The sequence below is a fragment of the Vulpes vulpes genome, chromosome 15 (assembly GCF_048418805.1).
Source record: "Vulpes vulpes isolate BD-2025 chromosome 15, VulVul3, whole genome shotgun sequence".
In the NCBI taxonomy this organism is placed as follows: Eukaryota; Metazoa; Chordata; class Mammalia; order Carnivora; family Canidae; genus Vulpes; species Vulpes vulpes.
The window spans coordinates 118,317,651-118,340,343 of record NC_132794.1 but is presented as its reverse complement, the minus strand read 5'-3'; the positions used below and the strand labels follow the sequence as shown (position 1 = coordinate 118,340,343).

General features: G+C 67.8%; 3 protein-coding genes across 7 annotated transcripts; 2 read left to right on the top strand and 1 right to left on the bottom strand.

Annotated features, from left to right (window-relative positions):
• The first annotated feature begins 1,196 nt into the window (after positions 1-1,196).
• Positions 1,197-4,753, top strand: FUOM (fucose mutarotase). Of its 2 annotated transcripts, XM_072740525.1 has the most exons (6): positions 1,197-1,350; positions 1,748-1,816; positions 3,278-3,348; positions 3,575-3,673; positions 4,230-4,303; positions 4,512-4,753. In XM_072740525.1, exons 1-6 carry the CDS (start codon positions 1,266-1,268, stop codon positions 4,573-4,575), a joined length of 462 nt encoding a protein of 153 aa, XP_072596626.1. In that variant the 5' UTR covers positions 1,197-1,265; the 3' UTR covers positions 4,576-4,753. The 2 variants fall into 2 exon arrangements, with proteins under 2 accessions (XP_072596626.1, XP_072596627.1); XM_072740526.1 differs by lacking the exon at positions 1,748-1,816 and having other exon boundaries at positions 1,226-1,350.
• Positions 4,754-6,533: 1,780 nt separating this feature from the next.
• On the bottom strand, positions 6,534-10,196 carry PRAP1 (proline rich acidic protein 1). Of its 2 annotated transcripts, none has more exons than XM_026010641.2 (5): positions 10,034-10,196; positions 8,251-8,317; positions 7,662-7,714; positions 6,867-6,976; positions 6,534-6,788 (listed from the first exon to the last, which is right to left on the bottom strand). In XM_026010641.2, exons 1-5 carry the CDS (start codon positions 10,039-10,041, stop codon positions 6,571-6,573), a joined length of 456 nt encoding a protein of 151 aa, XP_025866426.2. In that variant the 5' UTR covers positions 10,042-10,196; the 3' UTR covers positions 6,534-6,570. The 2 variants fall into 2 exon arrangements, with proteins under 2 accessions (XP_025866426.2, XP_025866427.2); XM_026010642.2 differs by having other exon boundaries at positions 6,873-6,976; positions 10,034-10,190.
• Positions 10,197-12,544: 2,348 nt separating this feature from the next.
• CALY (calcyon neuron specific vesicular protein) lies at positions 12,545-19,503 on the top strand. Of its 3 annotated transcripts, XM_072740523.1 has the most exons (7): positions 12,604-12,690; positions 15,952-16,202; positions 16,945-17,099; positions 17,824-17,937; positions 18,452-18,565; positions 18,696-19,057; positions 19,360-19,503. In XM_072740523.1, the coding sequence occupies exons 3-6, from the start codon at positions 16,965-16,967 to the stop codon at positions 19,032-19,034; spliced, it is 702 nt and encodes a 233-aa protein (XP_072596624.1). In that variant the 5' UTR covers positions 12,604-12,690; positions 15,952-16,202; positions 16,945-16,964; the 3' UTR covers positions 19,035-19,057; positions 19,360-19,503. The 3 variants fall into 3 exon arrangements, with proteins under 3 accessions (XP_072596623.1, XP_072596624.1, XP_072596622.1); XM_072740522.1 differs by lacking the exon at positions 15,952-16,202 and having other exon boundaries at positions 12,545-12,690; XM_072740521.1 differs by lacking the exon at positions 15,952-16,202 and having other exon boundaries at positions 12,605-12,795.
• Positions 19,504-22,693: the final 3,190 nt, after the last annotated feature.

The following is a 22,693-nucleotide window of genomic DNA, read 5'->3' as shown; positions in this document are numbered from 1 at the left end:
GCAGGCTGTGGGTCAGGAACCCAGACGCGCCACAGTGGGTCAGCTCGTCACCGCGCTATGTCCGGGACCTCGCTCACTCGTCTGGTGCTTGGTGCTGCACCAGCGGGGCCTACCTGGGGCCAAGGCCACCACGTGCACAGGGAGGCTCTCTGTGCCCTGGGCTTCCTGCCAATCCCGTGCCTGGGTCCCAGGACAAGTCCTGAGGAGGGAGAGGATGAGGAGGAAGCCGTACCGCCCTTATGATCTAGCTCAGAAGCCAGGCAGCACCATTCCCAGCGAAGGCCCCCCTGGTTCAAGGGAAGGGAACAGGCCCCATCTCAGTGCCAGGTGCCCCGACAGGGCTGCCCGCGGCTTCTGGAGAGTCTGCTACCCTCAACCAGGATTGGGGCCTGAACAGGGGGGCTGTGCCGTGCAGCCCAGGGGGGGCATCTTCCCGCAGGGAGTGCAGTGGATGGTGGTGGCACCTGACCAGGAGAGCAGTGTGCCCGGGGCCTGGCTCTGAAGAGCTTAAGGAGGGAGCCGGGCACCGAGAGTCCAGTCTCCAGGGACAAGGGCCAAGCTGGCAGAGACCCTGGCAGCTGGAGGCAAGGTGCTCCCCCTGTTCAAGGGAAAGAGGGGTGGATCCAGCCCCACCACCCCTCCCCCCCTCCCCGCCAGACACCCCATCTTGGTGGGTGGGGGATGGGAAGATGCAGTCCTGAGGAGGAAGGGCAGTCAGGTCACTGCTGTCCCGGGCTGGGACGCTGCACCCCACTCTGCACCGAGGGGTCCCGGCGCCTGGGAGACCAGGTGGAGACCCCCCACCAGGTGCTCCCGGCACACCTGCCTGGCCCAGAGGCCGCTCCTGCCTGTCCCCCAGGGCAGGTCCACGGGTGTCCTGCGAACGGTGCGGGCCGAAGAAGTCGGGGTCGGGCCACCCTCACCCAGCGACCAGGGACCCGGCGGGCTGGGGCGGCAGCGGGGAGCTCCGGGCGCTGCGGTCTTGGACCCGGCGAGGGACGCGGGGCCCCGGAGGATGCCGGAGAGGCCGGGCCGGTGGTCGCCCCAGCCCCGGTCAGCCTGCGAGGCGCGGCCGCGGTCCTCGGGGTGGCCAGCCCTCCGGGCACCGCGGGGGGACCCTCTACTCCGCCCCCCCAACCGGCCGCAGGCCACGCCCCTTCCCCGAAGCCACGCCCCCGAGTGCGGGCCACGCCCCTCCCGGCGAGCCCGGCTCCGCCTCTGGCCCCGCCCCTTCCCGAGGCCCCGCCCCGCCCGGCCCCAGGACCATGGTGGTGCTAAAGGGCGTCCCCGCGCTGCTCTCCCCGGAGCTGCTCTACGCCCTGGCGCGCATGGGGCACGGAGACGAGATCGGTGAGCGGGGACGGGGCCTCGGGACCCCCTCCCCCGGGCAGACCCGGCGAGGCGCGCGCGGGGCCCCCACCGCCCCACGCCCCGCTGGGGTCCGGGAGGAGCCGGGTCCGGGGTGGAGGCCTTGCTCCGGCCGCCCCGGGCTCCCCCTGCTGCCCCCACCCCCACCCCCGCCCAGGCCGGGGTAAGCCCGGCGGTCGGGACGGCGGCCCCCGGGGGCGGAGCCCTGGGCGGGGGGGGGGCATCCCCACCCGCGTCCTGGGGACACCTGCAGCTCCTCCTGCCCTCGGAGACCCCCTCCGCCCTGAGGGGAGGGGGAGGGGCAGGGGCGTGGTCTGCGGCCCGCGGTGGGAGGGGCTGGGGCCCAGCGGGGTGTCTCACGGCGTGGCGGGCCCTGCAGTGCTCGCAGATGTGAACTTCCCCACGTCCTCCATATGCAAGTGCGGCCCCGAGGAGCTCCGCGCTGACGGTGAGCGCCCCGGGGCGCGGCGGTGCCAGCTGCCCAGGTGCCCCGCCCTGCCCCCACCCCAGCCGCGACCCAGGGCCCCTCGGAGCGGTGACCTTGGGCCTCCTGCTCCGGCTCAGACACCTCTTGGTAACTTTTGCAAGTGGGGAAACTGAGGCCCAGCGGGCTGTTGGCTGGCTGAGCACAGGTGCACCCCTGGCCCCCACGACCCAGGTCACGTGTTCAGCTTTTGCTCTGCTGTAGAAATCCCAGTACTGGTGACCTCACCTCCCAGACTCCAGGTGCCCACGTGCTCTGTGTCTGAGACCCTCTGGCCCTGGGGAGACCCGGCGGGGACGGGGGGCTGGGGGGGCAGAAGGTTGGCTGGGGGGCCTGGGGCCGGGTCTCCACCATGAAGGCAGTAGCAGAGTGAGTACCAGTAGGGGCTGGCGTGAGGGCACCTGTCCTGCCCTGTCCTTCCTACCTGGCTGCAGTGGGCTCAGGTGGGGCCTGGCTGGCTCCCCGCCCTCAGCAGTGCCAGGAGCGGCGACACGACCCTCCCTGCAAAACTGAGACCACTGAGGCACGGAGATGTGAGGTGTAGGGTCAAGCAGCCCCTGTGGGCAGAGCCGGCCAGTGGTCTGAGGCCCGTTCGCCCGGTGCTGGCCCCCGACCCAGTGGCCGTGGCTTCCACTCCCTGCGGAAGGAGAAGAGCCAGCCGGGCCTCAGCTTACGCTGGGGGCCAGGTGCCCCAACATGCTTTCCTCCCCAAGGAGGAGGGGACAAGGGAAAGGCCGAAATGCTGGGGGACAGGGGACGGCCCAGCTGCCACGTGACCCACATGCCCTGCGCCCGGGAAACAAACCGGTAGGAGTCGGAGCCAGGTACGAGCCTGACAGCAGAGAAAAGCCGGGAAAAATGCAGAAGAGAACGCAACGCGCTCAGGGCGGCAGGCTCGTGAGATCCCAACGGGCTGTCACCAGCTCCGCACAAGCAGTTGTCGGCGTTGCACAAGCAGCGGGAGTTCCTTTAACAGTCAGAAACCTGCTTTACTGGAGAGCAGGGACCTTGGGGACCAGTGGGATGGGTCTGGGGGCAGACTGGGGCACGAACAGCCTCTTCCCAGAGCCCCAGGGTACAGGTGGCAGCTCAGGGGTCACGGGGGGATTCCTGGGGTCAGGGAAGGGGCCCAGGTGCCCCTGCTGGCGAGTGTTGAGGTTTGCGAGGTGTGGGGTGAGGGGGGTGGAAGGGCGAGCCCACGGGCAGCGCAGCCTCAGGCGCTGAGCCAGGGCAGGGCAGTGCCCGTGCGACCCCGGCAAGTGTCGCCAGGCCGGCAGCCCCTGCTCTGTCCTGGCCCAAGTCCATCCCTGCTGGCTGGCTTGGGGCTTGGGGCCCGGGGCAAAGGGCGTGCGGGGGCCGGGAGGGCGGGTGCACTGCTGGCGGGCAGGGACGGCAGCGTGACCTGAGGTGGCACTGCGCCCTCAGGCCTGGGCATCCCGCCGCTGCTGGAGGCCGTGCTGCAGCTGCTGCCCCTGGACACCTACGTGGAGAGCCCGGTGAGCGCCCGTCGCCCCGCCGCCCCTCCCCGCTCTGGGCCTCCGTCTCTGCTTCCTCAGGCCCCAGAGGGTCCACTTGCTTGAAGGCTGGTGGGGGGGGGGGCAGGCGTCCCCAGAGGGCCCTGTCCTGGTCAGAGGAGCCCTGAGCTGTCACCCAGCAGGGTGGGGGCTGGAAGAGCCCAGGGCAGCCAGATGCATAGGCCAGAGCCACCCCCTCTGTCCCTAGGCTGCCGTCATGGAGCTGGTGCCCAGCGACAGGAAGAGGGGCCTTCAGACTCCCGTGTGGGGGACCTACCAGTCCATCCTGTCGGGGGCCGGCTGTGGGGTGAGGTGCAGCCCCGCCGGGAAGGCCCTCGGGACCCTCTGCACCTCCTCAGAGGCTGGGAGGAGTCAAAGGCGGGGCCCCACACCCCCCTGCACTTGTCCCAGCCTCCCGGAAGAGTGACCCTGGGGATGGGGTTGCCCCCAGCCTCCTGCCCTCTCGGGTCGCGATCCATTCCTTGCCAGAGGTCCCTCGCCCGGCCCAGGTGACCGAGGGGGGCCAGGGGCTGCGGGGTATCCCTGGCCTGAGGCTGTGCGAGGGGATGCACTTGCCCTCCCGGGGCCTCCCACGGGCACGTCTTGGGCAGGACCCACCTGAAGGGCAGGGGGGCAGGAGGGGCCCTCACGCCAACTCCGAGGGACACGGGGCCCCAGGCAGCTGGCCAACCCCCCCCATGTCCCTGCCTGTCCAGTCCTCCCCACTCACAGGCTGAGCACCCTTGGGACCCCAGCTGGGAGACCGAGAAGGGAGGCCCTGAGCGGCCCTGCCTCTCGTGCCCCTGCGCCCGCTGGGCCCCGAGGCCCTCTGAGCAAGGCCCTCGCGCCCCTTGTGCCTCCAGGGCGCCCTGGCCACGGTAGAGAGGTTTGCGTTTTATGAGCGCGCCAAGAAGGCTTTTGCCGTGGTAGCAACTGGGTGAGTGCGGGGTCCTGCGGGTCAGGGTGGATTGGGGCGCTCCCCTGCCCCCCCTCGGCCCCTACCCCAGCTGACACTAGAGGCCCCACGGGGAACAGGGTTGTCAAGGGATTTGCCTGAGGACTAGTTCCTGGACTCCCCCCGTGGGGGGGGGCGGGAATGGTCGCGGGGGGCCCGGCCGTGGTGCTCAGCTCCGCCCCTCCCGCAGGGAGACGGCTCTCTACGGAAACCTCATCCTCAGGAAGGGGGTGCTGGCCCTGGGTGCGCCCTAGACCACCGGGCCCAGAGACGCAGCCGGATGCCTGAGCCGGACCACAGAGCACTGGCCCCGCCCCCGCCTAGCTGCAGGGTCCCAGGGGCCGGGCCGGGGTGGGGGGACCGCCGGGGACCCGGGTCACCCGATTTACGGCAGTGATGTGAAGGTTTCAACAACAGCCGCATCCTCACAAAGGCCTGTGTGGTGCTGCGCACAGGGGAGCCGCTGGCCCCTCCGACGACCCCCATCACCAGGGGGGAAGGAGACCTCTCCCCACCCCCACCCCCCGCCCTGCAGGTTTGGGTGGCCTGACTCTGAGCAGGCCCCTGGGTTTGGAGCGAGAGCTCATGGGCCTGCAGCCCCCACAGAGGCGGGGGGGGGGGGGGTGCGGGTGGTGACTGCCCCACAGGAGCCCTGGCGGCAGGTGGAGCCCCGGGGCTGGGGACGCTCGGGTGGGCCTGGAGGAGACCAGGTTGGAGACCAGGCGGAAGGGCAGGTGGTGGCAGGTGGTGGCAAGGGGGCCGCTCCCCTGGGGGCCGGGCTCTGCTCCGTCTGTGGGGCCTCCGGGTCCTGGGAAATGGCAGGGGGAAGGGGTGGTACCGGCCCCGGGGGGCGCCCCCCGACCCCACAGGCGCAGGCCAGCCTGCCTGAAGGCGGCACGAGGGAGGCAGTGGGCTGGGGCTCGGGCTGGTCTTAGGTGGGAGCACCCACCACCCCTGCTCTGGACCCCAGGGTCTCCCCCAAGCCTCTCCCCTCCTCCAGGCCTTCCTCTGGCCTTGTGAGTGCCAGCGCAGGCATGAACGGGGCTCCCGGGCCGCTGGCTCCCGTGTTTGGGACCAGGGCTGGTGTCCCGGAGGTCGTGGGGGGCAGGCAGGCCCGCTGGGCTGAGCATCGGGGCTCAGCCTGGGGGGGGGACCGTGCCCTGGTCCCTGCAGGGCTTACCCTCGGCGCCCTGAGCCCACGGCCACTTCCGCCACACAGACGCCTCTGAACGGCCTTACTGAGGCTTGAGTGACGTGTTCTAAACTACACCTGGGAGTCTCTTGCCTCCGCGCTGTCTCCTGCTCACGCGGCTCGCGCACTCCCGGGCCCCCAGCTGGCCCGGCCTCTGCAGGGGCTCCCGGCCACGTGACCTGGCCACAGACTCCCCGGGCTGCCCAGGGCCGGGGCACCCCTGCCCTTGCGTCCGAGCCGGGCGCCGCCCGAACCCACGCGGCTCAGAGATGCCGTCCTTGACCGACAGGAGGGAGGAGGGACGGGAGGGAGGGGAGGGACCGTGAGCCCTCGGCTGTGCGGGCCTCAGAGCCCGCGCGGGGTCCCAGTGCTCACGCCGCCCGGCTGCCCTGTGAGCTCACGGTCCATCTGGGGTCCCTCCATCAGGAACACGGGGTGACGCCGGGCGGTGAGGCACGTGGGCCCTCAAGCAGAGCTTCGGGTGTGGGCTGCCGTCCAAGTCCTCAGAGGGGACCCACAGGCGGACACCCAGCCTGGGGCATGAGGTCACCTCACAAGCTCACCGTCCCCGGGCAGCGGCGAGAGCTTGGTGGCCTCCACTCGGTGTTTCACCGTGTCCCGCGTGCGGAGCGGAGGCGCCAAGTGCTTCCCTCCCTCCGGGTGCGAGGCCGTGACTGCCACACGGGAGCCCCGGGCACATGCGGCTCAGCCCCTCCCGCTCGGTCCCTGCGCCCGAGCCCACGGTCCCAAGGGCGGGGTGTGGAGCCCCGGGCCTCAGACGGCGCCGGGCAAGCACCCAGAGAGTGAGGACCGGGAGTGGGGGCCTGAGTCCTGCCCGCCCCGGCAGCCCGTCTGTGGGGGGCTGACCTCCGCCAGGCCCGGGGGGCGCCGAGGGCACAGGCCCTTCGGGGAGCAGGGCTGCGGGGCTGGGGGCCTCGGGGGCTCCCGAGCTGCGACGACCGGGGCCTTCCTCCCCAGACGGCGGTCTCTGACCACGGATGCGCCTCCCAAAGACACTCGTGGCCTCTGCAAGCTTTATTTTTCTAGCTGGGGAGGGTCAGGGCCCCCAGGAGGCCTCCCTGGGGTGGTAGATGTGGTCTCGGTCCTCCTCCGGCCCTTGAAGCACCTGCTGAGGTGGGAGCACCCACGGCCAGAGCCGCGCCGGGCCCTGGGCCTCCTCAGGCGGGGGGTGGTACAGGCTGTCGCGGTCCGGCTCAGGGTCCCAGCTGGGGGCACGGCCCCAGGTGTCCTCCGCCCCCGCCTGGGCCTCAGAGCCTGCAGACAAGAGGGGGGTGAGGGAAGTGGGCCCCACGCGGCTTCCCTGCCAGGACCCTGCCCCCCGGGGGTGCCCACCTTGACCTTGCCATGTCGCCCACGTGGCAGCTGCCAGCTTTGGAGCCACGAGGAGCCCCATGGGCTGGTTGTCGTGTTTCAGCGTCTCCAGCATGTGGGCGCCCCGGGCCCTGGGAGCACAGCTGGTCAGGTCTGCTTGCGCCCCAGGAGGCAGCCGGGCCGCCCCACCTGGGGGTCCACCACCCAGTGAGCAGCCGGGGGCCCTAGCTCGAGGCCGGTTGCTCCGCACCCGGGTCTTCGGCGGCTCCAGGGTCCTCGGCAGCTCCAGGGTCCTCAGCGGCTGGGTTCCGTTACTGGCCAGCTGCCCCGGGGCCCAACACAAGCCCCACTGATCCCCGCCTTCCCCCCGCGGGGAGCTACAGCCAGGCCACCCTCAGGGGACCCAGACCCACAGCCCAGGCATCCCCACCACATCCCTGAGCTGCGTCCCCAAGGGCGTCCCCTGAGCAAACCTCCAGGCCCTGGAGACCCCGAGAGCTGGGCAGGAGCCCCTGCTCCAAGGCCAGGCCCTCACAGGCTGGGGGACCCCGGGGAGAAATGCCTCCAGCGAGGGCGGGGAGGGGGTGCGACCTACAGCGCCTCCGGCCGTGGCTGTGGCCCGGGGTGTGGGGGTCTGGTCGCTGCGGGAAGGTCCCCCACCCCGGCCTGTGCCCCCACAGGTCGCTGACAGATCCCAGGGGGCCCTACTGGCTGGAGCATTGCCCCTTCCTCCTCCACCCACCAACGCCCTTAGCTAAGGGGGCTCCCCGGCAGGGCCAGAGCAGGGGGTGTGGAAGGGGTGCTGGGGGCACTCACCCGTCTGGGTCCTGCTCAGGGGCCCCGACTTTGCCGTTGGTCCTGACGAGGCCCTGGAAGCGAGTTGGCAGGTGTGTGCTCCGTGGCCTGCACAGGGCCGAGGGCAGAGGACCACACCGGCCAGGGCACCCCACCCGCTGGGGGCTGGACGGGGAGACCGGGCAACCCCTGGGGCTGCGTCTGGACCCCGGTGGCCCGAGGAGGGCCCTGCCCTTGAGCCTCGGTGCAGCAGGCTGAGCACAGGGCGGCGGACGAAGCGGTGCCGCGGGGAGCGACCTGCTATCTGCTGCGGGGGGGTAGGGGGGGCCTTCCCCTGACCTGGTCTATCCCAGGTGTGCAGGGCGGGGTGGGACGAGACGGGTGGGGGCACACGGTCATCTGCACAGAGGCACGAGGACAGGACGAGCCCTGGACTGGCCGGCGGGGCGCGAGGCATCGGGGCCCTGCTCCACCTGGGCCGCCTTGCCCAGCGGACGCCCCTGCTCAGTCCACCACCCGGCACCCACGGGCGTCTTGCCGTCGGGGCCCCCCACCTTGTGCCCTGTCTTCACCTCCCTTGCTGGGGGCCGGGTACAGGGCCCGCACGTACCTGGGCCAAGGTAGCCGAGCCCGCCTCCCGCAGCAGCAGAGCCGCCAGCCCGGCGACCAGGAGGAGCCTGAGAGGACCAGAGAGGATGGGGAGAGGCCGGGCCGCCCTGCCCACGGAGCTCCCGCCGGGACGCCCCTGCCGTGGCCCGGCCTTGTCCGCGCGGTGTTCTCTCCCTGAGGACGCCCAGGCGCGGGGGCCCCAGGCCCACACTAGCCCCCAGGCCCCTCGGGCCGCGGCCTCTGCCCCGCTGCCCCCAGCAGCCGCGACAGCCCCACGCTGCCGGCCTCCGGGGGAGATGCTGGCCAGACCTCCCCTCCCCTCCCCTCCCGGCACAGAGCGGGGCGCTGGCGGCGTCCTGGGCTCCAGGCTCAGAGTGCTGCGTCCTGCCTCCCAAAGCCCAGCACGGCAGCTCCCGCATGGCCAGTCAGCACCTGGCCCGTCGCAGCTGCAGGTGGACAGCGGGGTGGTGCGGGCGCCCCCGCAGGAAGCCCCGAGGGTGCCCAGGAGGGTGCACAGGGAGAGGCGTCAAGCTCCAGGCCCCAGGCAGGGAGTCAGGGAGCAATGGCCAAACGGAGGGGACACATGCACGCTAGACAGGTGACCGTGGGCCCAGCTATAAGGTCCTGGGAGCCTCACCCAGGGGGGCCAGGACGGGAGACTGACCGGGGCGCAGTGTGCACCCGACGGACTCGCCACCCCAAGCCCCAGGTCGCCCACCCGGACCCTAAATACAGGCTCAGCTCCCCCAGAAACAGATCCTGAGGGCAGTGAGGCAGGAGAGGCCGGGGCAGCCTGGAGGCCATCGGCGACGGGCATCCCCTGGTCCTCACCCCCCCTTCCCGCTCCCCCCCCCCCCCGCCCCCCGACGCCCTCCTGTCTGCAGGATGTGGCTGCCCAGGCCTAACTGGTTTTGCTCAAAGAAACTCAAATGCCCTATGGGCCTCCGTCCTGCTCCTCGGTCTGGGCCCAGCACGGGGCCCTCGCAGGAACCCTTGGCTCCCTCTCCAGGCGCTGGGGCCAAAGGGCGGGGGCGTGCCGGCGGCGGGCTGCTCGGGAGGGCCCCTGCCCCTCAGGCACCCACCCACGGAGGCTGAACTGTGGCCCCGCGCCGACGTGTCCGGACTCCACACCCCCACCTCACTGTCCAGCTAAGCCCAGGAAAGCACCTCATAGGTGAGGTCGCAGCTGGGTCCCCGGCGTGGGGGTGTGGCCATGGCTCCGGAACCAGTGGCCTCTCCCCAGGAAGGCAGCTTGGACTCCCAAGGGGGCCCAGGGACCCCAAGCCCCGCCGCGACCCACCTCCCTGCAGGGGAGGCGTGGCCTCTGGCTTGAGCCGGGGGCCCCAGGAGAAGCCCCCAGACCAGGAGGGCGAGGGGAGCGCTTGGGCTCATGGGAGGAGGGGAAAGGGTCCCCAGGAAGGAGGGGACCCCCCGGCCCAGCTTCCAGGGGACTGTCCCCTCGGGCAGCATCTGACCCCTACCTCTCCTCCTGACCCAGCGCCTCCTGCCTCCCCTTCCAGGCGCCAAGGGGCCCCAGGGGACAGGGTACCCTGTCAGGGGCTCCCAGGCAAGTCCCTCCAAGCTGGTCCCAAGGTAGACACGGGATGGGCAGTTCTAGCCGCCCTGGGGCCCGCAGCCAAACCCCGGCCTGAGGACAGAAGCCACCCCTTCCTCCCCCGCCAGCTCCCTTCCCGGAACCAGCCTGAGCCGGGACGTGGGTGCCCGGGGCTCCCGGACCCAAGCAGACCGCCCGGTTTGGGTGGCTTAGGGGCGTTGGGCATTACCTCCTCATGATGAGGCCCCCTTCCCAGTGTAGACGGTGCTCTTGGGGACCTGTAGTTCAGATCCAAGTAACTGGATCCAGTGACTCAGACCTGCTCTGCTCCTCCCGCTGGTTCCTCGGGCTTTATGGCCCCGACGTGGGCGGATCTGGACAGAGGTCAGAGACCAGGGATCCCAGCGGCAGTGGCGGCTGGTGCTCCCCAGCTGGCTCCCCCCTCTCAAGGACCCACCTGAGGCGCTTCGGCCCCCACGGGGGACCCGCACGCCCGGGGCCCACACCCCCTGGCCGCCACCAGCAGAGTGTCCTGATGTTGCTTTGGGGGACTGGAGCCAAAACTGGGCTGACGGGTGGTCTGGAAGCTGGAAAACCATCCCGGCCTCCCACCCCTCCTTGTGCGCCTGGCACAGGCCTCCTCCTGGAGCGGGTTTGCCCGGAGCCATGGGCAAGGGGTGGGGCTCCCCCCAGTCAGAGTGGGCATCCTTAGGGGGAGCCACGTCGGGGCCCTGGCGCAGACACGGACCCTGGCATAGGCGCCTAGAGAAGGGCGTGCACCTGCGGCCGAGCCTTGGGTGGGAACGGGGCCTCCCCGCGGGGCCGCCCCTGCCCCAACTCCAGGGTGCTGCTACGGGGGCCCCATGGTCCTGCGTGTTCCCAGCTTTATTTATGAATAAGTAAATAAAAATCTTTTTAAAGAAAAGAAATAAAGGGGAGACTGATGAAATGTCTTAAGTAATTTCAATAAACAGAATTTTTAAAAATATTTTATTTACTTATTCATGCGAGACACAGAGAGAGAGGCCGAGACACAGGCAAAGGGAGAAGCAGGCTCCCTGCGGGGAACCTGACATGGAACTCGATCCCCGGACTCCGGATCACACCCTGGGCCCAAGGCAGACACTCACCTGCTGAGCACCCCCCCCCCCCCCCCCCCCGCGTCCCCAAAAGGTGGCTTTCATTTCAGGCTGTTACTGGGCCTTTGTGACAGGTAAGCCCGTTGGCCAATGAACCTTCGCGCGCAGGTGGTTTCCGAGGAGAGCGACTCCGGCAAGGCGGACTAGTGACCGTCCCCTTCCACACTTTCCTCTTTCTCTTCCCTGAGAATGACTTAGTGCTTCTGTGTCTCCCAAGCGCGAATCCGGGTAAAGGAACTCCCCACTTCCCCGCTTGCTCTGTTCCTCTGTTCAGTCACATTGGAAAGGACTTACGCGGGGGCTGCCCCTAGGCTGGGTCACCTGCAGGCCCTGCTGGGGGGGGGGTGGCGTCTCCTCACTCTTGTTTGCCCTTTCTCGTCTCTAGCCTCTGGAGAGTCCTTTTCCTTTGGAGTTTTTCAGCACGCCGCTGTTCCAGGTAGAGCTTAGTTTTCAGACCAATCATCGTTTTCGCTTTCTTTGAACGTTCCTGAGCCTCTCGACCTTCTTCCTTAATCTTTTTCTCCTGGAAATCCAAACGACAGCCGTAGCGCTTCCGGCGTGACTCAGTGTATTCATTTTGTGGCCTGGTGCCGCCTCGGAGCCGCTGTCAGGGCGCGCAGAAGCTCTCAATTTTCGGGTCTCCCAGACCCGTGAGCCAACTCCACGCAAGCCGCGACGGGACCCCACTGCACACCAAAGTTAATTCAAAACGCATCGTTCTAGGGGCACCTGGGTGGCTCGGGCCTGGAGCACGCAGCTCTTGATCCCGGAGCTGGGTGTGCTGGGAAAAAAAAAAAGGAGGTCGTCTCAGGGGTGCAATCGGCTCTGATGAGTGTCCTAAGAAGAGACGAAGGCAGACGGGGGACCGTTGGGAGCCACCAGCCAAGGAGAGGAGCCTGCGGAAACCAAGCCTGCCCTCGACTTGACCCCGGCTTGGAACCTCCAGCATCTAAGGAGCCAAATCCCGGTGGCTGCGCTGCGCAGCCTACGGCCCCAGGTGACCAAAGACGACAGCAAGTGTCGGCGGCAGGTGGAGGGACCCTGCCACTGTTTCTGGCCTCAGACGGTGCAGGCCTTTTGGGAAACGTCTAGCTGACAAAGCTGACCGTAAATGCCCCGTGAGTGACCACGGGCCCTAGTGACTAGTCCTTGCACCCGCCCAGAGGAGGGAGGCCTCAGTCTGCACAAACACACGTTCAGGCCCATCCACCACCAGCTGGCAGCAGGGCCGCCCACACTGGGCAGCAGCCCGAGCCCGGGTCACGGCTGCGCTCGCACCCCAGCACCCCTCCCTGGTGGCCCAATGGGGACGAGCGACAGGCTTGCTCCAGGGGCAGGGGCCGCCCTGGGGCTTCAGGCGCGGGCACACCAAGGGGGGCAAGAAGGCAGTCTGAGCCCCGGACAGGGTCGTGGGGGGCAGGCCGAGGGGCAGGCAGGGCTCAGCTGACCCCCCCCCTCCGCAGTGAGACAGGCGGTGTGCTGTCCGGGTGGGAGCCCCCTGCACCCCCTGCACCCCCTGCACCCCCTGCCCCTGCGCAGCTCCCACGGGGGGGCTCCGGGGTGGAGCGGTGGCCGCAGACGCAAGCGCTCCCTCCCTCCGCCCGCGTCTCCCAGGCGACAGCAGCCTCGGTCTCGGCTCGGCCCCTCCCCCGCCCCGCCCCGGCTGCGAAGCGTCTGGAACCGCATCCTTCCTCCGCATCCTCGTCCTGCGGCCGCGCCGTGCAGCAGCTGCCCGTCGGAGCCGCCTGTGAGCCATTTCCACATTTCTCCTTGTGGAGCGGGGGCGAGGGGGGCCGAGTGTGCAGGGGCGTGTGCACGGCCGCGCGAGGTGCGCGTGCAGGTGCGCGTGCAGGTGCGTGTGCAGGGACGGGGGCACCGCGGCCGGGGGGAGCCGGGGTCCCTCCTTGGGGTCTCCGGCGGCCGCAGCGGGGTGCTGTCCGCAGGCCCCCCCGACGGCCGGGGGCCTCCGCGGGGCGAGCCGCTGCCCGGACCCCCGAGGAACCGCCCGTGTCCAGCCGCGCGCAGACCCGACGTGCCGCCCGGACCCCGGCGCAGCGCGGGCGGGGGTCGGGGCCAGCCTCAGCGGCGTCGCGGTGGCCGGAGGGCCCTGGGGGCTGCGGAGGGGCGGCCAGTTCCAGAACGTCCGGCTCTGTGCGAGGGCGGGGGGCGCGGGGGGCGCGGGGGGCGCGGGGCAGCGGGCGGCCGGACCCCGAGGAACGCGCCATCGCTCCAGCAGCACCTGCCGCAGACCCCGGGCTCGGGCCACAGGTGGCGGGCGCGCGGGAAGCCGGGGCGGGTGCAGAGCCGAGCCGCCCCCACCTGGGCCTCCGGGGCTGTGCGGGAGCCGAGAGCCAGGCCGGGGGCGGCGGGGCGCGGGCGGGGCGCGGGCTTGCGCCCTGGGGGTGTCCGCTCGGCACGCGCCCCCCGCGCTCCGCAGTCACATGCACGCCCGACACGCGCCCGGCCCGCACGAGCCCGCGCAGGTGCGCAGCCCTTGGTGTGACGCAGATGCAGCCGGGCGGGGAGGGGAGGGGGGGGCGGGGAGGGGAGGGGGGACGAGCACCCCGCGGCCCGGCCCCTGCGGGCTGTTCCGCCAGGGCCCCTCGCCCCCTCCCCGCGCCCCGCTCATCCCGCGCCCCCTCCGCAGACGCCGCCCAGCAGCCCGCAGCGGGGAGCGGACGACGGCAGAAAGGGGAGGGGGGGCGGGAGGCGCAGGGCGACCCCCACCCACCGACCACCGACCTCCGAGCCTGTCCTGTGAATGAGCCCAGCCCGCCTGCCCAGGGGCCCCACGACTCAGCGAGGGAAATGGATGGGGGGGTCCCACATGCAGCCCGCCCCTGCCCCAGCTTTGCGCCTCGCGCGTGACGCCTGGAACCCGACGCGGAGAGGCCCGAAGGCCCCAAATGGCTCCTTCCCTTGGAGAAGATGTGTCATTCCCGGCTCCGTTGCCATGGAAACCCGTGATGACGTCACACGGACGTCACGCTCCGTCGGCGGAGGCTTGGCTCCTAGAGGACCCCAGAGGCGGAGCTCCCCGGCCCGGGGGCCCGGCCGCCAGCCCGAGGTTGGGGCTAAGGGCGACCTCGCGCCCCCCGCCCCCCCCCGCAAGCCGCAGCGCCCCGCAGCTGGAAGGCCCGACCCCTCCCGGCCCCGCCGCCCTCCCGCCCCTGCGAAGCCCCCCTGCAGCGCTGCGCACTTGCTGCCCCGGCCTCCCCGGCCTCCCCGGCCTCCCCCTCCTCCGCAGCCCGTCAGGTCCTCCCTCCGGGGTCCCCTCCCAGGGCTTCCTGGCCCTGTGTCCTCCCCGGCACCGGGGTGTTCCCATGGGTGCTGGGCCACCTCGGCCTCCCGCGGCTGCCCTGCCCGGTGCAGGGGTGACGGTGCGTCCTCCCCGGGCTGCCCCCCTGCCAGCCCCACTCCCTGGGAGAGGCCCTCCAGCCTGGGGGCGCAGTCGGGGGCGCTTTGCTGGCCTGTAAGGGCCCTGGGCCCGGGGCGTAGATCCAAGGACGAGCCCCCCCAGGGCCCTAAGGGGACCTTCCTCCCTGGAGCGCCCAGGAAGTCCCCGATGGGGGTGCCCCCTGCCCAGCCAGCTGCCTCCTTGCGCCCCGAGGATGCGGCTCCCGGCCACCCCTCTTTGTCCTACAAGGACCTCCCTGCCCAGCACCTGCACACTCTCCGTCCGTCCCGGCACCCCTGGGCCTCTGGGCCGGAGCTCCTCGGTATTCCCACCCTGCCTGCCCACACCAGGAACCCACAGCAGGGCCTGGCCTCTGGGGTGTGAGGGGGTCCCCCATGGGCCTGGTGGGGCTGCTGCAGGGGAGGCGTCTGGGGATAGTGAGGTTACCCCAGGACAGCAGTCTATAGGAGGGGCGCAGGCAGTGGCCGGGGCCGGAAGCACAGCCCCCTGGGGTCTGACCCCGGTCCTACAAGGAGGGGGTGGGCAGAGAGCCGGGCACAGGTGCCATGCGACTCCCTTCTGCGCAGGCGCACGCCAGGGCCCAAAGCCTGGGGAGGGGTGGGGTGGCCGGGCCTCTGCCTCCAGCCTGCTGTCCTTTGGTTGTTGGTCTCATTTATTTTGAACTCTTTGTTGTGAAATATAATGAATATTCGGAAGATGACGTAAAACAAACGTGCAGCCTAATGATTGAAGGTAAGTGCACCCCAGTCATCCACCAGCCAGTGAAGACTGGAAATCCCCGCGGGGCCCTGAAGCCGCTCCCCTCCCCCGAGGCCCCCCAGACTCCCCAGACGCAGGAGCATTAATTGGTCTGGAGCCGCGCAGTGCGGGTCCCTAAGCGCCGAGCCTGGTTCCTCCGGCGGCTGCTCTCGGGGCCAGCCTCCTCCCGAGGGGTCAGGCGGGTCCTGCCCGCGGCTACACCGTTCACCCCATTGCTCTAAGGACCCGGTGGCAGGAACGCCTCATTTACAGCTTGTTTTCTGGCGTGCGGTGGTGTGTCGGTGGGACCGGCCGTGCCATCCACGTTCACGGGCGCTCCTCCTGCGGGGCGTCCACCCCAGAGTGAGGGCCGCTCAGGGTTCGGGTGTGTGGCTTACGTGAGTCCACACCCCCTGCAGGGCTTTGGCTCCTGGGCTCCTGGAGCTCTCCTGGGTTTGGGGGGGCTTCCCCGAGCCGGTTCTGATTCGCCCCCTCGTGGGCTAATGAGGCGAGCGCCTGCTTAGTATCCGTGGCCTTTTGAAATCTTCCTTCCTGCATTTTTCTATTGGGTTTTTCTAATTTTTTTCTTCATCAACCTGAGCTGTTCTGCCCCAACGTTAGCTTCCTCGCGGCCAACAAATCACCCAGCGGGTGGCTTAAAACAACAGGCACGTATGTGGGAGAATCAAGGATTCTTTGGAGACAAGAATCCAGAATCAGGGAGGGCTGTGCGCCTTTGGGGCTCTAGGGAAGGAGCCTTCCGGCCTCTCCCCGCTTCTGGGGACCCCAGTGTTCGGTGGCTTGTGAATGCATCCCTCCGACCTCTGCCTCCCTGTGTGCCCCCAAACGTAGGACCCCAGGCACTGGGGTAGGGCTCCTGTGATCCACCATGACGTCGTCTCCGCGCAGTCGCGTCTGCAAAGACCCGATTTCCTAGGAAGGTTACACTCGGGCAGAGGGACCTGAACATCTCTCGCTGATGCGCCCGAGTCCCTCGCCATCGGCGCGTTGCACCTGCCTTCTCCGGTCTCGCTTTGCTGCCGCTCTCTGAAGGCTACGTTTTGATAAGCGGAAGTTCTTAATTCTAATGTAGCCCTTTTATGGTCAGTGCTTATTTCCCACATCGAGGGATAATTTTTTGTCATTGATGTAAGACCTGCAGCGCTACGACTTATGGAACTGATAGTAAAAGGCCGTTTTAGCTCCTTCATCTTAAAGGCAAAGCTTTCACTGTTTAGTTCATACCGACGCTGTGGGGTTTTGTGGGTAGCCTTTATCAGGTGAAGGATGTTTTCCTCTACCCTTAGTCTGCTAATAGGTATTTAAAGTAATAAACAATTGTTGGATATTCTCAAATACTTTTCCAGATATTATTGAAATTAATCATGATTTTTTAGAAAGATTTTGTTTATTTTAGAGAGACAGGTGGGGGAGGGGCAGAGGGAGAGAGAATCTCAAGCCGGCTCCCCACTGAGCAGGGAGCCTGACACCTGACACGGGCTTGATCCCAGGACCCTGAGACCACGACCTGAGCAGAAATCAAGAGTCGGATGCTGAACCCACCGAGCCCCCCAGGCGGGATCGGGATCGGTTTCTGTTGAGCACAACGGCTGCCCTCCGAAGTGCCCTGGGGCAGGCCCGCCTGTGTGCCCGGGCACACCCCGCATGGCTCTGGGGCCCAGGGGCCAGGAGACCTATGGCTGAACATGCCCGGTTTGTCCTGGGATGTTGGCTGTCCTGGCTCCAGTGTGAGGAACCAGGTCCAGGCTGGGGCCCCCTCGCCCTCTCCCAGGGGTGCCATGGTCGGGTGGTGAGTGGGCAGTGACCGGTGTCTCCCCCGGACAGGCCGAGGACCGCTGCTCACCATGGTGAAGCTGGGCTGCAGCTTCTCCGGGAAGCCGGGCAAAGACCCAGGGGATCAGGACGGGGCCACCACAGACAGCGTCCCTCTCATCAGCCCCCTGGATGTCAGCCAGCTCCAGCCACCATTCCCTGACCAGGTGAGCGCCTGGGCCAGCACGGAGGGCTCTTCTCAGCCCGCCCGGAACAGAGGGGACAGGCAAGGGTCGCTTCCATGTGGCCTCCCCCAACAGGCAGGAGAGCAAGCAGGGGAAGGCCTGGGCTGGGCCACAACCCTAGCTGGCCAGGCGGTCTGTGACCTGATCAGCTGTCCCATCACCCGGAGTCACCCTTTCCTCATCTGTGAACTGTGTAAACTGACCGCAGGGTGACCGTTGGGACTCTCACGCCATCTGGCAGACGGTGCCCGGCAGGGGTGCCCAGCAGGCGCTTCGAGCAAAAATTCCCACCTTCCCTGTGGGCGAGACAGGGTCCTTGGGCAAGGTCTGATGGAGGGCAGCTTTCTGGAGGAATCTGCCGAGGCACAGCTGCGGTCCACCACCCCCCCCCCCCCCCCCGCCCCGTGTGCCCTGGAGCAGGACCCGCGGCAGGTGCTTCAGCGGAGCAGAGGGGCCACCTTCCGGGCCTGCGTCAGTGGGCCTGAGGCCGGGGCCCTGGGGCTCAGGGTTAGAGGCAGCCCTGGGCTCAGGGGACTGTGTGGCACCTGGGGGCACCGCCTGCCTGCCCCCAGCCGGCCCTTGTAGCTAGCGCAGCCTCGCCACTAGACAGTCCGGCAGCTGCTCAGCACCCAGCTCCTGGGCAGCCGACCTGGGCCCCTCCTAGTCCCCCCATTTCAGTGTGGTCCTGGCTCCCCTCTTCCCGCAGGTGGTTATCAAGACACAGACGGAATACCAGCTGTCCTCCCCGGACCAGCCAAAGAAGTTCCCCGACCTGGAGGCCCAGAAGCTGGCCTGTAACCACCCAGAGGAAGGGCGCAGGGTAACCCCCCTCCCCATGCCACACTGCCCAGGGGTTGATCCCGGGGGGTTGGGGGCAGGGAAGATGGGGAGCAGGCAGCTGAGGCAGGGGAGCCCGTGCTCTGAGCCAGGTGGGCTGGGCCCCTCACCCCCTCGCCTGTGGTCAGGGAGCCAGGTGGGCAGGGATCCCCCCCTCAGGGCCCTTGCCCTGCGGCTCCGCGGGGCTCCTCTGGCCCAGGGCTCCTGCTGCACCCATCTCCCGGGGTCACGTGTCTCTTCCTGAGTGACCTGGGCTTTGATTGTACTTCTGCTGTGTCTGTGCCTAATATTTTTTCCCACCCTGTTTTTTCGCCCTCAAGTCCCCTAAATGACAGCTTTGCCAGTTTTAGCGTGCCATGTCTAAAGCCCTGTGAAATCTGCCCTCTCTGGGGAGCGTCTGGGAGCTGGAAGGGACTCCCCAGCAGAGGCAGTGAGCGCAGCCCCTGCCCCGAGCGCGCTGACCCTCCGGGCGCCCCTCTCTTTCCCCGGCCCCCCAGCTGCCCACCGCGCGGATGATCGCCTTTGCCATGGCGCTCCTGGGCTGCGTCCTCATCATGTACAAGGCCATCTGGTATGACCAGTTCACCTGCCCCGACGGCTTCCTGCTCCGGGTAAGGCCTGGCCCGCTGCGGGGCGGGGCGGGGTGGGCAGGGGCCCCCCATGTCCCCGCGGAAGCCTGGCAGGTGGGCTGCCCGCCCCAGGGAGGACCCTCGGGCCGCCCTGACCCCGCCCCCCCCGCAGCACAAGATCTGCACCCCGCTGACCCTGGAGATGTACTACACGGAGATGGACCCCGAGCGCCACCGAAGCATCCTGGCCGCCATCGGGGCCTACCCGCTGAGCCGCAAGCACGGCACCGAGACGCCCTCGGCCTGGGGGGAGAGCTACCGCGCCGTCAAGGAGGCGCCCAAGGCGCCCACCCAGGCGGGCGCGGCGGCGGCGGCGGCGGCGGGGGCGGGCGCGGGCGCGGGCGCGGCGGGGGCGGCGGCCACCGAGCCCCCGGGAAAGCCCTCGGCGCCGGGAGAGAAGGAGCCGCCGCGCAAGGCAGCGGGCAGCGCCCCGCCCCCGGCCCCCCAGTGACGGCGTCCGCACCTGCGGCCCGGGTAGGTGGGCGTGGCCGGGGCGGGGCGGGGGCGAGAGTGGGCGGGGCATTGATGGGAGTGGGCGGGCGTGGGAGGGATGGGCCGGGAGGGGCGGGGCGTGGACGGGAGGGGCGGGGCCGGCGGGGTGGGGGCGGGGCGGTGATGAAAGTGGGCGGGGCGTGCGGGAATGGGTGGGGCCGGGAGGGATGGGGCGGGGCGGGGGCGGGGCTTCGCCGCGCGGTCCTTCCCGCGCACCTGGGCCGGGGGGTCGTGTGCCCGCCTCCAGCGCCCGCTCTCGCCCCGCCTCCCCTCTGTCTCGGCAGCGCCCCCGGCGGCACCTGTGACCGCCCTCGCCCGACGCGCTCCCCTCCTGTGGTCGTGCCCCCGCCTCCGGGACCCCTCGCTGATGCCCCTGCCCCCTGAGCTTCCAGCTCTGCTGCTTTTCTCTAAGTAAAGATTCACATCCAGCTGCGTCTCCTGTTTCTCCTGCGCATCCTGGTCCCGCGCCTTGCTCCTGCTTCCCCCCACCCCCGCGTGCCTCCCCCTCCTGCCGGGAGGGAGGGGCCCCTGCAGGATTGTGAAGAGCCGCGGTGGGGGGGCAGCGAGCCGCCCTGGGAAGCGGGGTGCACCTGTGCACGCCGGCGGGGGGGGGCAGCGTGGACGCGGCCTCGCCCTCGGAGGCTGGCTGCGATGTTCAGGGAGCCTTTGGGACCTTGGCTCCGTCCCTGAGTTCGCCCAGCCCCACCTCCAGCGGAGCTGGCCCATCTCCCGTGCTGTGCTGTGCTGTGCGTGCTCCCCACCCCCCACCCCGATGGACCCAGCATCTGGAGCCCCCTGTCCCCGGCAGCACCCACACGTGGTGCCCGCCCCCACTGCCTGGCCCACGGGCACACGTCACTGAAGAAGTGAGCGAATGCGTGCATCCAAGCGGCCCTGGGCCTCCGGACAGGGGATGTGAGCCCACTCCTGGGGCCCGAGGGGGCTCCCCGCGGCCAGAGCACCCCATCTTCCATTCCCTTGGAAGTACAGGGGCGGTGGGAGGTCTGAGGAGTCTCCGCGCAGCCCACAGCACCCCCATCTCCCCCTCTGCTTCAGCGCTGGGAGGCTCAAGTCTTCTCCCACCTGGCTAGGCCTGACCAGGACCCCACTCCAGCACCTGTCCTCCCCTGAGGGGTTTGATCCCAGGCCCAGACGCCCACCCTGGTGAGGGGGGGAGCTCAGACCCCAGCACCAAGGGCTGGGTGCTCAGGCCAAGGAAACAGACAGGAAAGAAGCCTTTTCAGTGCGTGGCCCAGTGACCGATGCCGTGGGTCAGAGTCCCTGGGCCCTAGTGGGGTCCTGCGTGGGGACACAGGGCTGGGTGCTCAGACAATGTGGGATCATCCGGCCTCCAGGGCAGGGAGGCAACGTTAGGGGTCTGAGCAGCTTTGGAATAGCAGGAAGTGGGTGAGGCAGGTGTTTGAGATGTTCCATGGACACACCACCGAGGCCGGGGGCTGGGGGGAGGGCAGGGGGGGAGGGGCTGGGTCTGAGGCTGTCTGCGTCCGCTGGGCTCCTGTCTTCCAGCCAGCTGTCCAGCCCTCTGTGGATCTGCCAGGCGTGACCTGCCAGCTGTCTCTAGCAGCCACCATCCCCGTGAATGTCCTCTGCTGAAGTGTTTCTGAGCTGTTGGAGAGGAAGTTGCCTCATTACCCTTAAATACCTCAGTGCGGATTTCCTGGGGGCACTTTCTTACATCACCTCACGCAATGACCAAAATCAGGAATTTAGCTTAGATATAATACTCTTATTTAATCAATATACCTTATTAATATTTCCCCAACTGTCTCAATAACGTCCTTCCTAGCAAAAAGAAAAGCCTGACCGGGAGGCGGTCCGGGAGCCCAGCCACTACCTCCTTCCCCGTCCTCAGGTCACCTTAGAGCGGCCTCAGCTCGCACATGTGAGGCGTGTTGTCCTGATGAGCCGCGGGACACATCCCCGGGAGAGGCTGAGTCCGTGTCGGTGTCCCGCCGGGAGGCAGGTCCGGCTGTGCGCCCCGAGGAGATAGATCCTCGGCTCGGGTGGCTTCCGATGGGTCGCGCCCCGTGACGTTACCCTTTGGTTACCCTTTGCCTCTGTAAGTTAATACACGGTCCGGGGGACGCTGCTCTGAGATTACGAAACACCTTGGTCCTCAGCCCTCCCTGCTCAGAGCACTCACAGTCTGGTCTGAATCCAGCTACTGTATTTTCCAAGTGACAATTGCCTAAATTCAGCACGTTTTCTACACTTATTAGTTGATCTTCCACTAGTTTACCGGAAAGAAAATCTCTCCCTTCTCCCCTTTCATTTGTTTGCATCAGCATGACCCGCCGATTCCCATGTCATTCAAGCGGCTGGAATCCGTGCTCTCATTATTTATTTTTATGGTCACATTGCTTCGTACCTGGCTAGTAGAAGTCGTCCTGGGGACACGTCTCCGTCAGCCTCTGGGCACTTCCTAACTTCCTGGCACAAAGGAATACCGGCACTGCCCCACAAGGGGCAGTTGAGCGCCTGCCTTCGGCCCAGGGCATGACCCCAGGGTCCTGGGATCGAGTCTCAGTCTGACTCCCGGCATGGAGCCTGCTTCTCCCTCTGCCTGAGTCTCTGCCTCTCTCTCTCTCTCTCTGTCTCTCATGAATAAGATCCAGAAAAAAAGAAAAACCACCACCAACAAAGGTGCCACCAGGATCTGGGTGCTGCTTACGGGTGTTGCTTTGGCCGCTCTGTGCACGGAGCTGCGCGTGTGGTCTGTAACACACCCGCTCGTGCACACACGCTCCGTATCTCCCTCCTCTCTGTGTGTGCACAGACACGTGCATGTGTGTGCGAGTATGTACATACGTGTAGACACAGCCCACAGTAATCTATGAGGTACATCCACGCGGCGTCTAGACTGCGGGTGTACGCGGGGTACACAGGATCTCCGCGAGGTCCCAGTGGCTCCGCGGTTCTCGCTCCCCTGCCCTTGGTGTGAGAACTGCCCTCCAACAGCGGAGGGCTGGTTCCTGTGACTCTCAATATATTTATTTGCTTCGTCTTAGAATCCACTGGAGTCCTTGTCGGCATTGGTAACCCACGCCAGGGCCCAAACAAGCGCCTGCTGCTTATTCAGGGTTCTGTCTGGAACGGGCGGGTCGATCGTCAAAATGCTGTGCGCAGGATATTTGCGTTTGTCGTTCACGTTGCTATTTTTTTTTAAGATTTTATTTATTTATTCATGAGAGACAGAGAGAGAGAGAGGCAGAGACACAGGCAGAGGGAGAAGCAGGCTCCATGCAGGGAGCCCGACGGCGGGGACTCGATCTCAGGTCTCCAGAGTCACGCCCTGGGCTGAAGGCGGCGCTAACCGCTGAGCCACCAGGGCTGCCCTCGCTTCCTTTCATATATGGTGGAGTCACTTATTACTGCTCACACTCTGGTTTTGGGTCCTTCCCCCATTTTCGTTGATTTTATCCATTAGTTTTTTGTTTTTTCCTTTTTTTTTTTTTGAAATCACAATTTATTTTTAAAGATGTTATTTATTTATTCATAAGAGACACAGAGAGGCAGAGACACAGGCAGAGGGAGAAGCAGGCTCCATGTGGAGAGTCAATGTGGGACTCGATCCTGGGACCCCGAGGGTCACGCCCT